General features: G+C 53.7%; 1 protein-coding gene across 5 annotated transcripts in view; it reads left to right on the forward strand.

Annotated features, from left to right (window-relative positions):
- CDH23 (cadherin related 23) overlaps positions 1 to 13,494 on the forward strand; it is a 391,288-nt gene that overhangs the window by 282,463 nt on the left and 95,331 nt on the right. For all 5 annotated transcript variants that reach the window (XM_039872055.1, XM_039872057.1, XM_039872056.1 and 2 more), the window contains 5 exons: positions 5,677 to 5,866; positions 6,193 to 6,338; positions 8,677 to 8,896; positions 10,603 to 10,755; positions 12,825 to 12,938. In XM_039872055.1, the coding sequence (XP_039727989.1) occupies positions 5,677 to 5,866; positions 6,193 to 6,338; positions 8,677 to 8,896; positions 10,603 to 10,755; positions 12,825 to 12,938 (823 nt within the window). The remainder of the gene's footprint in view (positions 1 to 5,676; positions 5,867 to 6,192; positions 6,339 to 8,676; positions 8,897 to 10,602; positions 10,756 to 12,824; positions 12,939 to 13,494) is intronic.

Below are 13,494 nucleotides of genomic sequence, written 5' to 3' on the forward strand. Positions count from 1 at the left end.
TCAGCTAGACCCAGGACTACCCCAGCAGGGGGTCTGAAGTTCACCCAAGGGTTTTCTGGCATGGGATATCTGTTTGCACAGACACCTGTGTGTGCTGCATGTGTGTACATCCAAGTGCTGTGTGCAGGGATGTGACTCGGGGTGGGCAGAGGGAGATGTGGCCAAAGCTTTGAGGCACACAGAATGGAGACCAGCATCCTGGGGAAACTGAGGAAAGCCAGAGTCATGCACCCTACTGCTCTGGGATTCACATTTGAGAGGCCTCCCCCCAACCCCCTACATACTTGTACCCAATTGGCCTCAATGGGGAGGTTTGTCCCTACTGTCCAGCGCCACAGCCACCCAGCCTGCCTGTGATGGACATGAACCGAACAGTTCGTGACAACCCATTTATTAAATATTTGGGATGTGCCAGGCGCTGTGCTAGGGGCCTCTCGTGAATTCTCTCTCATCCTCACGGTGCTCTCATGTGGCCGATGGACTCATGGCTCCCACCATACTACACAGGACACGGAGACTTAGAGTTCGAGGGGTTTTCCCAAGGACCTAGATCTAGTAAGAGGCAGTGCTAGGACTTGAACTCAACTTCGAAACCACATAACCCAGTCCTTGTCCCCCTGGCAGGTGTCCTGAGAAACTGGACAACGCCAGTGGGATGGGAAAAGGGGTGGTACTTTCATATCCAGCTCTCTGAGAGGCTGCCTCACCATGAGCTCAAGCAGCCGTGGGCTGGCGATGCCTAGCCTACCCTCCCCGAGTTCTCATCAGCCACAGGGAGGAGTGACAAGGCCTGCCTGGGTCTAGGTGGGAGAGGATGTCGACCTATGGGGGCGGAGTGGGGACTTGGCCGTCACAGCCGTCCTTCTTTTCCACATGTTCAAGATCTGAATGGTTCTCAACTGGTGGGCAGGTCCCATTCCAGAGAGTCTAGTGGGGCAGAGGCCAAAGGATCTGGAATCTGGTTTTTCAAAGCCCCAGGTGGGAGGATTCTTTCCAACCCAGGGCCAAATTTGGAAACCATGACCCTAAGCCATTCTCCAGGGCTCAGGATCTGCTGGGCGCTCTCTGCCGCCACCTTGTGGGCACTCAGGCTCTAGCCCAAGAGCTGGGGCTGGATGCCCACCTCTGAACACCTGTTCGGTCATCTCTTAACCTTTGATTTGTGTCTCCGAGAAATTTCTCCCAGAGGAAATTGAGAGACAAGTGAGGGAAGTGTCCCCGGGAGAAATTGGCTACATGGGTCACAAGCCAGGGGTGCCATTACTGAAGAGTTCACCTGCCAGAAAAAGCTAGTAGGTTTGCGGGGCTGGGACTGCACTTGCGCTTGGGCATTTCCCCGATCTGGCCCCCAGTGTCCCTCTCTGGGTCTCTAGCCTTTTCTCAGATCCTTCTGAGCCATGGGCAGGTATGGACAATGGGCCAGGGGCCTGCTGCCCAGCACTTCCTTACTCTCCAGGAAACCTCAGTAAACCTTCAGTGAGTACCTACTGTGTGCCGGGTCCCATGCTTAGCAGGCTCAGGAGTACAGGAAGCAACAATGCGTGTGCTCTGCCTTCCGGGAACTTCATGCCATTCTGCTCAAACCCACAATTGGGTCCCATCTCACCCTGTGTAAAAGCCAGAGTCCCTACCAGACATACCTAGCCAAAAAGAGCCACCTTACTTTTACCTCTAGGGAGATGGATGTGGGAGTCCACTCAGTACAAAGTGGACATGGCTGTTCCTCCCCCAGCTCAGGGCAGTCATGGGGTTGGGACACTTGAGCTTTTCAGTGACCCATAGTAGTATTTGAGACATGAAAAAAAAAATGCAATGACTCGGAAGTTCAAAAACAAAAGGGCAAAGTCAAAATTGAAACTTGTTGAACGGCTAGCAAATATATAATGACAACTTTAGTAATTACGAAATTTAGTGTTTGTAAAAATCTCATTACATCTGAGGAAAACTATAGCTTTGATTTTCAAGAATTCTTGAGAATTTTCTAAAATTTTCTGGATTTCCCAGTTATACATGTGATGATTGCTAGGAAACCAGAAGTCAAAGAGCCCATAAATTAATCGAGTTTGTCATAGCAAAATAATTTCAAAAGGAATAGTCATAAAAATTCTTTCAAATTTTATAGCCGTGAAATGTATGTATGCATATATATGCAAGTATGTTTTAATACCTTTGAGGGGGCCCCCGAGGCCTAAGGCCTCACAATAGCTCTCGGTAAGATAGGGGCTGTGGCAGAGGTGTGAGGAAAGAAGGTCGCAGTGGCAGAAGTGACATCTGATATTTGAACAGAGGGTGACCCACCTCCTGACTCATCTCACACCCACCCCACCCTCTCCCCAACACACATCAGCCTTTCAGTCCTCTGAACTCACTAAACTCTTGCCCGCCTCAGAGCCTTCTGCAAGCCTTCCTCCCCCCCCACTCCCCCACCCCGAGTGCTCTTCTTCCTCTACCCCCCAGCCCTGCTTTTGCCATGGCTGCCTCGTTCTCCGCCATCCCAGCTTAAAATGCCACCTCCAAAGAGAAGCCTAAAGTAGCTCTGCCCCTCTCCATACTCTGTTTCTTTCAGATCTGGTCTCACAACCTGTGTGTGTTTGTTAGGTTCCTTGCTTATTAAGAGGCAATATAGCTTAGTGACCCAGTGGGCAGCCGCTGGTACCAAAACGTCTGCGCTCCAATCCTAGCCATACCACTTACCAGATAGATACATGACCTTGGGCAAGTTACTTAACCTCTCTGTGCTTCTAGAAAATAGGAATAGTTAAGAGTCCCCACCTGAAAGGATTATGGGTCATACTTAGTGAACCAAAATACACAAAGCACCTTACCACATGGCGAGTGGTCAATAAATGATAGCTTTTGTCACCATCAGCTGCCTCCCCTGCCGGAATCATATCTGTCTTGTTTAACGTTGAGCCCTCATGCTTCACACAGCTCCAGGCACATTGTAAGTGTTCAAAACATTTGTGAACGAAAGTTGTTGAAGGACTTGTTTACTCTCCTTCCCCAGCCTACACCCCCTGTTCCCCGCTCCACCAGGTCCGGTTGGGTCTTCCTTGTCAAGGGAGAGTAGGGCACATGACCGGGGACTCTCCCAAGGGTCCATCTGGAGGGGGCACTGGCCCCAGCCCCTTGGAGTCTGAGGCACAGGGCAATCCCAGTGACATTCAGAGCCTGTGTGTGAGCCTGCTTCCAGGTGCACTTGGAGTTGGCCCAGCACGTGTGTCTGCACACGTGCGCACCTATGGCATCCACTGCATACACATGAGCTTGCAGAGTGACCATTCTCTGCGAGTGAGATTTTGGCCCCACTCTCTCTCCTAGCTCCTGCAGCCTGCTTCAAGGACCTGGCTGATGGGCATTGATTTAGAGCCTTTCAAAGCCCTCCAGCAAAATAAAGGAGAGGGGAGAGGGAGAGAATTAGTCCCCGTCAGGCCAGGAGAAAAATGACGAGCGTGAAATGGGAAATAAATGAGAAAGTGGTAAGAGTCCACACAGTCGCCCAGGAGGGAGCCCACGGGGGTCCCAGCCCGCCACCCTCTCTCATGCCCCCACCCCACCTCATAACCAGGGAATGAACCAAGAAGCCAAATACCAGTGCCCATCCCCTGCTAGCATCACTCAGAAGCAGCTACCCCGGTACCCTCAGGTACTCGGGTAGGAGAGGGTAGAGAAGAGGGGAAGCCGCTCCACCCCAAGTAAACTTGGCCTCAGTGCATTCAGCAACAGGCTGCTGGTCTGGAGCAGGTTGTTTAACTGCCCTGTACCTCAGTTTCTCCGTTCAGAAAAATGGGGGTAAGAACTACCTCCCTCCTATAACGGAAGAGAGAACTTTGTAGAAATGCAGGGCTTGCTGATCTCCTTTGTCCATTAGCAAGATGAGTGTGGCTGGCTAAAATGACACCTGATGTGCCTAAGAGCCCTGTCTCCTGTTGTCAGTACAGGAGTGATTGAGTCCCCATTATAGAGGCTGAAGAAACTGAGGCAGCATGCCCACGGCACAGTGAGGGCTCCTCAGGCCTGGAAGGCTGCCCCTATGCACTCCTCACCCTTGGGTGCAGCAAGGCTGGGAAGGGAGGGGGTGGGCTGAGCAGTCTGGGGTGGGAGTGGAGCTGCATCTCGCTTTCTGAAGCAGGGAGGGCCTGCAGTGGCTCAGGGTTCAGCACCAGCATCAGCCTCTCTCCCTGGCCTCCTGGGTCCCAGGGGCAGATAGAAGTCCTTGGCCAGAGTGGCCCATCTGTCTGTTCTGGTCTGGTGGCCCCAGAGACACCTCAGCTGGGGATTAAGCCAGCAGAGGGACAAATTCTGCTGCCAAAGCACAAAGGCCCCACATCAAGTAAGATAAAGGAGCTGACGAGGCTGGGCTGTCATTGCCAAGTATCCCAGAGTGAAGAATGACACTGTCCTGATGTGACCCCAGGGACTGCAGTCACCCCCGCCCCCCATACACACACACTCACACACACATTGATCTTGTCTACCTCTGGTGCCGCAGTGGCCCCTGCAGGCCCCTGCGTGTCTGGAGGCAAGCTGTGGGGTGGGTGGCCCTGCTGTCCTGGGACCCTAGGAGGCCTGCAAGGGGATCTGAGTTGACCCCGAGGCTGGTGCTGTGTGACCTTAAGTCTGGCCTGTGACTCTCTGAGTCTTGCTTTCTCCTTGTGGGTGGTAGGTGGCTAGAGAAGTTCCCTACAGAGTGAAGGATGGGCAGGCAGAGGGACCTCAGAGAGAACAGGCTGTGGTGTTTGTGGCCCTGGGTTAGGACTGAGGCGGATCCCTTCAAGGGGTGGGGATACAAGTGGGGAACCAAAGGGTGGCTGGAAAGTTAAAGGGACCAGAGTGTCTGGGGCCCCTATCCTGAGACCCACGCCTCCTGGGGATGGCGTTTCTCCCCTCCAGGGAGACTCAGCCCGCTCCCTCCCGCAGCCCCATGACTGTCTCAACTTGCTGGGATCTACCCTCCAAACTGGTGGCTTCTCCGTGGCTCCTTTTTCATGCCCTGTCATCCTTGGTATAACAGAGGCCTAATTCTTTTTAAATCACCCCACAAGCAAAAGCTCCAAACGAAAGAAGAGAGGGTTTGATGAGGAAGAACCCAGTTCCCAAAATCCAGTTGCAAATCCTTCCAAAAGCTCAGCCAAGGGTTCAGATTCCCCAGCCCTTCCCAGCCCCACCCTGAAGAATTCCATGGCCATGGACCTACTGGGGCCCCCCTGCTCTCCCAGAAGCCTGTGAATGTTACCCTGCATGTCTGGAAAGGAAGGACTCTAAGATGTGCTGCCAGTGTTGCCTGCTGGCTACTCACATGGGCTCTAGAGGGACCCAGAGCCACTTCTTGGTTAGACTTTGGGAGCCTCACTGAGCCTCATCTGTGAAATGGGAGCGGTTATAGGTATCTACCTCATAAGGCTGTTGACACAGTATGTGGAGATATCAGGAGCCTGCTGTACACTGGTGCTGCTAGATGTTACTTTTAAGATCGGAAGGCCGAGGCTCAAGTGGGGGAAGGGACTTGACCTAAAGTCGAAAGTGAGTGGGTGAAGAAGCTGGAGCCAGGTGGGAAGGCCACTTTCTGGGTCTGAGTGGGGTGCCTGGGACCAGCATGTGAGCTCAGACAACCTGGGCAGGCAGCTTGGATACAGCAGGGCTCAGTGGAGGGTCGGTTCCCTCTCTCCCGGACAGGTGGTGGCCGTAGACCCAGACCTGGGAGAGAACGGCACCCTGGTGTACAGCATCCAGCCGCCCAACAAATTTTACAGCCTTAACAGCAGCACAGGCAAGATCCGAACCACCCACGTCATGCTGGACCGGGAGAACCCCGACCCACAGGAGGCGGAGCTCATGCGCAAGATCATCGTCTCCGTCAGGGACTGTACGTGCCCCTCACACCCGGGCTGGGGCCCCTGACACCTCCCTGGTGGCTTGTCCTGGGGGGCCTGGGCCTCCCCAGGACGTTGTGTCTTGATGACTAAAAGTGGAGTAATGACATTTCCCAGTTGTAAACCCTCCCCCCATCCCCCACCCAGAGCACCCTTGAGGGCAGGGGTGTGCTGGGCTGTGCAAGGCCCAGGCTGCTCCCTGGAGGATCACCGGGGTAGAAGGTCACCGAACCTGCCCCCTCCCCCCTCATCTTCTTCTGACCCATTTTCTCCTGCACCCCTCTTTTCCTCTCCTTTCCCCACCCCCTGGTCCATCCAGGTGGCAGGCCCCCTCTGAGAGCCACCAGCAGTGCCACAGTGTTTGTGAACCTCTTGGACCTCAATGACAATGACCCCACCTTTCAGAATCTACCTTTTGTGGCCGAGGTGCTTGAAGGCACCCCTGCAGGGGTCTCTGTCTACCAGGTGAGTGTTCCTTTCCTGAGATACTACTCTATGTCTCCCTCACCTCATCCTGACCAGCCAGCAGGTGCCATGGGTGCCTAGCCTCGTGCTGAGCACTTTGCAGGGGATTGACAAGAGAGACCACCAGACAGGACATGATCCAAGCCGGGCTTGGAGAACCAGTGCTCTGAGAGATGGTGATGGAAGGCTTCCTGGAGGAGGAATTCGAGCTGGGTCTTGAAGGACATATGGATTGGAGGGATGGAGAGAAAGCATCACGGGAGATGGATGAGGGCAGAAATGAGGGAGGGAGAGAGGGAAGGAGGGAGGGAAGGGGAGAAAGAGAGTTCTGGGAAGCCAAGTCAGAGAGTTTCTCAGGGCCTGGTTATAGAGGTCGGGCCCAAGACCCTCAACACTCCAAGCCAGTAAGTGATTCTAGAACACAGGTTGGACGAGTGTAGCCCAGGCGCCTGCCTCCGTGGGCAGCCTCTTCTGTGCTCTCCCATAAGCACAAAGGCAGCTCTGCTCGGTGGGTGGGACTCTCCCCACTTTGCAGGAGACATAGACTTGCCCAAGTCCCTGTGGCCAAGAAGAGGTAGCAACTGATCTTGAACTGGGCCCTCTGTGTCCTGCTCCATCACTCTTCCGGTCAGGGAAGCCCTGAAGGAGCCAGTTCAGGGAAAGTGATGCCCTATCAGGAGCCTATTAGAAACACTAGAAGGATCTCACTGTTTAGAGTGCAGGCTTTAGAGTCTCACCAACATGGCTGTGGATCCCAACTCCACCACCTTTGACTTGGAGCAACAGTGTAACCTCTCTGGGCCTCAGTTTTCTCACCTGTGAAATGGGGCTACTAGTACTTGCCTCTCTGTGCGATGGAGATTGAATCAGACACAGGTATAAAACGACCTAGCCCCTGGACTGCAGGAGATACACTGTAGCAGAAGTACTCATTCTGTGTCTATCGTGAAGATTATACTCAAGAAACGGAGAAATGGTGGGATCCGATAGCAGAGGGTTAGCCTAATCTCATTCAGAGAAGACAGTTTGTCAGCATGCCAGAGCTGTAACCTTGGTGATGCCCTGCAAGCCCACTGAGCCTCAGTTTCTTTAAAAGGAAATTAAAAGTATTCTTTGACAAGTTCCAGGGAGCAGTCTCTCCAGCAGAATATCCTCCTCACACCCCCAGCAGGGGGAGCTGAGATCCGGGGACCAGCAGCCAGTCCCTAAGGAATTTGCAGATAGGAGAGGTAGGTTATGAGAGGGAATGAGCCCTCAGACCCTGTTCTCTGGGGGCTCACGGAGAGCACGGAAAGGAAATGCCCGCCAGCACAACTTCTGAGTTCACAGAGGAACTGGCTCAGAATCATCAGAAGATGGTTGAAGGATCTAGGAGTGTTTATCTTAGAAACTATCTTCAGATACAGGAAGAGGGAACTGACTTGAGCTGTGCAGTTCCCCAAGTCCCCTCTATGACCTTGACCAATAATGATTTCTGCTGGATGTGCAGAAGAACTTTCTCCATGGACTAAAGCTGTGTACAGAGAAATTTGAAGTAGTGAGCCCCCTATCCAGGAAAGCATTCAAGTTGAGTCTGGACACCCTCCATCCAGCTTGTTGGATATGAATTAGACCAGATGACATTGCCTTTCAGTTTTGAGAGACTTGGCTTATCTTAATGATTACTCATTTTTCCCAGATGTCTTGAATCTTCTTCTGCAAAACTCAACATGTCAGGATATCTGTCATCAGGAGTGAAGGTGCAGACGGGAAGAGTGTAGGATTTGGGAGGCTTACCTACCTACACATGGCCTCCACCTACCTACGCATGGCCTCCGTGGCTTTGTAAAAAATAACAACCAAATCCTCAAGTGACTTTTAAAAACTGATCCTTGTTATCTTTTTTGTTGTCTTACAAATCAAAACAAAGCAGGGAGGGGAATCCTGCTGAGTGTTCTCTGTAGTTGAGCTCCACACAGCTGAAGGGGTCTGAGCTGTAAGGGCTGCTCTGGGCCAGCGTTAGAAGGGCGGCAAGGGTGGCGGGGGCCAGATGGGGTAAATCTGGGAGGGCTTCCTAATAAGGAAAGCAGGGTTCCGAAGGGGGGAGTTGTGGGGACCTGGACTCTTGTCCTAAAACGTCCCTTCTCCACCCACCCTTGGCCCCACATGGTGTAACTGGACGCCTTTCAGCTGACACGCTGCCTTCTTAAAGAACACGTGGCAGAGTGTACAGCTGCTTGGCCTGAGACAGAGTAGCTGGAATTTCTGACTAGAGCTGAGCAGGTCAGTGGGGAGGAGGGGAGTACTGAGAAGTGTCAGTCCTGGTGTCCCTACTCACACAGCCCCTTCTCTCACTCAGGTGGTGGCTGTCGACCTGGACGAGGGCCTGAATGGGCTGGTGTCCTACCGCATGCAGGTGGGCATGCCCCGCATGGACTTCCTTATCAATAGTAGCAGCGGCGTGGTGGTCACCACCACGGAGCTGGACCGCGAACGCATCGCTGAGTACCAGCTGCGGGTGGTGGCCAGCGATGCAGGCACACCCACCAAGAGCTCCACCAGCACACTCACCATCCGAGGTGAGAGGGATGGGGGTACCTCTTGCTATATGCTGAACACATGGGCACGGGCACGGGGCTCCTGCTGTCCATCATCCATGTGGGCACAGGCTGCCTTGCTCATAGGGCATCCTCCTCAACTGGAGCCATTCAGCACAGCAGAGACTTCCCTGTCTCCACCAAGTCAAAAATGCCAGCAACCCTTCTCCCACCTGGCTGCTGCCTTCAGTGCCCCAGAGCCGGGGCGGGCAGTGGCCTAGACCCCCCTGCCAGTGTCTCCCTCTTTGATCCTGGCAACAGCAGAGAAAGCTCGAGAGCAGAGGGGTGGGGCCCTCGCAGTCACAGGCAGTCTGGGGTGGTCACAGAGCCCTTCGTCTTCTTTTAAGGGCAGACTTTTTATTTGGAGATGTAAAGGGAACCATCCCCTCCCACACGGAATCTCAGTGGAAGGACATCACCCTGGGAAGAGAGCAGCTGGGATTCCCAGACTCCCTGAGACTGCTCATCCCCTTGGGGCCCTCTCAATACTTTCCACCTGTCTCTACCCTCTGTGGAGCAAGGCTGTGGGGGCGGGTGACTGTTTCTCAATCACTTTGGCTATATCTTTAATTCTTGGAACAAAACTGGTACTCTGATATGAGCTATTGCCAAAGGGCCAGGAGTAAACCCCAGGATGTAAGTACAGAGTGTAATGGGCAAGACATGGCCTGTTCTCTAGGACAGGCCCTGGTCCAACCTGGCTCCTACCAGTCTCCATGAGTTGGGGATGGATGGTTAGCTCAGCAGAGGCACAAATAGTCACCCTCCTTAATCACGACGAGAGGGAGCCTCCCTCTTGTCGGTTAAGGCTTGCCTTGTGGGTTCCTGGTGTTAGTTTGTGGACCCACTTCTGTGCCAGCGATTGACAGGGAGGATGTCCAGTCCTCTCAGAGAGGAACTCCAGAGTATTTTTCTCCAAGGCTCAACAGAAGCCATACCACCAAATGAGCCCATCATCTCTCCTGGTGACGTCACAAAGATAATCAAGGCGGTGTGGAAGTCATTTCACCTGTGAAGGTCTCCCCAGGGCCCATGTGCCGAAGGAGTTAGAGGCCTGTATGTAGAGCTGGAAAAAAAGGAATCTTTAAGGGAAATTGGCTTTGGGGGAGTGGAAAGGTCCTCAAAGGCAATTACTTTCCCTGGGACCTTATCACAAACTGGGGGCAGGCCTCCCCAACACCCCAACCCTGCCACTCCCTTGCTGTGCGACTAGGAAAAAGTCACTCAGCTGCTTTGAGCTTCTGTCTCCTTGTCTATGTGATATGCCCAATCATGGCCGCCTCATGAGGATGTTATGAGGGGTATGTGTGGTCCTGTATGGGAAGCACTTAGCATGGGCTTGGCATGTGAGCTGAGCTGAGGAATGGTCACTGTCATCATCGAAATTGTTGTTGTGATCAGGCGCACACTGGACAGAGGCTCTGGGGTTTTCTCCTCTCTTGGGCAGCATGAGCAGCCAGCCACCCAGCCACCAGCCACTCAGGGAACAGAGACTGTGGGTGGGTGCGGCGTTCTGGTCAGCTCTGTCATGGCCCTAGCCGACATGGGGGCCCTTGGCTCACGGCTAGGAGGTGTTGACTCCTAGGAAACCCATTTCCTCTTGGCCTGTGACATGAGCCACTGCCTTTGGAGCTGGGTGGTCTTGAGTGGAAGACAGGCCTAGCCCTGTGTGCCGACTCTGCCCACAGTGCTGGATGTGAACGATGAGACGCCCACCTTCTTCCCTGCCGTGTACAATGTCTCCGTGTCCGAGGACGTGCCACGGGATTTCCGGGTGGTCTGGCTAAACTGTACCGACAACGATGTGGGCCTCAACGCTGAGCTCAGCTACTTCATCACAGGTGCAACCCTGCTTCCACCCCTTCCACATGTGTAGCCCACCCCGGGTCGGGAAGGGGAGAGGGGAAGAGGCCCGTATTGGCCATCAGGATTTAGCCCCTGCTGGAGGCTCCCTGAGGATTTGCTCTTGGCTTTTCCCCAGAGCTTTGCAGCTGGATCCCTCTGGTCTGCCTCCCCAGGGGCCTCCTCAACCAGGTCATGTGGTACTTACCAAGGTTCAGTCTGGAGGGAGATGGAGCCAGTGACTCCTGGGAGGAGCCCTACCCCACCCCACTCCACCTCACATTAGGGTGACAGAGCTGCCATTGGAGGAATGTGGCCTTGTCCTTCCTTGAGGACCCTTCACTCATGAAGAGAATTCCCATCTGTTTAGAAGCAGGTGGTTTAGATCTCTCTAAATGAAATGAGTTTAGCTCAAAGATGTCAAGTAGCTAAAACCTGAAGAGCTGTGGAGAAATATTATAAGGCCATGTCCTGGCTCAACAGGGTAAAAGGAGCCGTGATCGATCAGTTGACGTCTGCCATGGCGGTAGGCTTGGTAGGTGATGGCAGACACACCATGTGTTAGCTGTTCCTGGGTTAGAGCAGTTTCCCAGCATTCTCCTGTTCACTGCATATGTGAAAGATGCTGGGATGTGTGGGGCTGGGGATGATAGTTCTTTCATATTCCTCAGGCCTCCCTTGGCCATTTTACTGACTTTCCTCTGCCCATGGTCTGCCTGCAGCCACATTACACACGCATCCATGTGGACGTGTATGTGTGTGCACACACCAGCCTGCCAGATGCCTCTCCCCCAGGAGCAAGGAATCTCAGGCTCACAGCCCATCCACAACTTGCTACAGCCAAAGTGACCTTCTAGCCCTCAGCCTCTCCTTTCTAGATCCTTTCCCTCCTTCCCTTCCCTAAAGGGCCCATCTCCCTCAGGCCAGCTCCTCATGTCTGATCCTCAAGACTGCCCTGGGACAGGTTCAGTTATCCAGACATCCACATTTTACCAGCCATGGTTCAGTCCCCGGCACTACCTGTATCTTAGTTCCTCGCTCTAGGAGCCAGATTGTGTGCCTTATAGATGGTGCTTCAGATACTGGGGAGCAGATATTGGAGATATAGGGGCAGGGGGCTTTTTCCAGGGGCAAACCATGTCAGGAAAAGGGAACGTGTGACAGTGGCCTCCAGGATAACTTCCAGCACACTGAAGTGGCCAGTTCCTGCCCACCTGGAGCCCTCCCAGCCCTAGGATTCTCTGGTTTTAATTGTGCACATTCTACGAGGAGCTGTGCAGTGTCCTGGACTGGGCTGATCTAAACCCAGTGTAGCGATGCCCTCTGCTGCCGAGAACACCACACTGCCCACCAGCTAGCCTGGGAGCAATGTGCACAATGCTCTGATGGAGTCCTTTCCTGGCTCCCGTCTACCTCGGGAAGGAGACTGTCGCACTGCCTACCTGTCCCAGAGCTCAAGAAGGCTCAGTAACACTTGTCTCCTGTCCACCTGCCCCTATATTTCACTCTTTGGAGCGTCCAGGCGTTCCCATTCAGAGAGCCCGGAGAATGTTTGGCTCACCCCAAAGTTTTTGGCCACATGTGAAAACCACAGCCCAGGTTAACTGCTCAGATACTTCTACAGGACAGACAGGTGGCAGAGTGCTGAAGGACACGGGCTGGGGAACAGACCAGTGCATTAGAGTCCTACACCCCAAATAGGTGACTGTAACCCAGGGCAACACACATAACCTCACTAAAAGACCATTTTCCTTCTCTGTGAAAAAAGCAATAGTATGCATGAAATGCATGGTCCACGTGAAGTGCCCAGTACACAGTAGGTGCTCAGTGAATGTTAGACACTTATGATTTCAGGCATTTAGCACCCCCGCCTAAGCCTGCACAGGACACACACTCATCGGAGCTCCCCCAAAATCCTGTTCTCAGGCAGGGCTGAGTGGACAGCACAGCCTTTCATTGCCAGGCCACCCCTGGCGTGTCCCAGCTCAGAAGCAGAGTTGGGTGCCACCTCCCTTTTCCCGGACGGGAGCTGTTTCCTGACTGAAACTTCATTCTCTTTTACCCACAGGTGGAAACGTGGATGGGAAGTTCAGTGTCGGCTACCGCGACGCCGTTGTGAGAACGGTGGTGAGCCTAGACCGGGAGACCACAGCTGCATACACGCTCGTCCTGGAGGCCATCGGTACGCACCCGCCCTCCCTGCACACCACAACGTGGTGGTTCTGGGCAGAGTTCACATGAGGCCCCCTCCTAGGGGCCAGCCGAGCCTGCAAGCCAAAGGCTCCGCCCCGATGCCAATGGCAACTGGACATCCGACATATTACTGAGTACCTGCAGGGCGTGAGGCTCAGTGCCTAGCGCTGTATGCGCAACCCTGAGATAGTGTGGCGGGAGCTACGTGGGAGTCAAATGAGAGACCAGCATGTAGACAAATCACTGCAGAGCCAGGCAAAACTAAGCACGAAGGGAGAAGGGACGACCCAAGAGTAGCAGCACAAAGGGAGATAGAAACATAGCGGTGGGTAATCAAGGGAGACGTCTTGGAGGGAAGTGGTATCAGGGAGTGCCTTTGGGTCAGTTAGGACTCTTACTTGCAAATTTTAAAATAAACTGGCTTCAGCAATATAAACCCAGCCCACCTCCTGGAGCTTCACATAAGATGATTTGCGGCTCAGGGGAGGCCACCAGGCCTCAGTCTCTCTGCTCCTCTGCTCCAGCCGGCTCTGCCTCCTGTGTGT

This window comes from Pteropus medius, unplaced genomic scaffold (assembly GCF_902729225.1).
Source record: "Pteropus medius unplaced genomic scaffold, Ma_sr-lr_union100, whole genome shotgun sequence".
Taxonomy (NCBI): Eukaryota; Metazoa; Chordata; class Mammalia; order Chiroptera; family Pteropodidae; genus Pteropus; species Pteropus medius.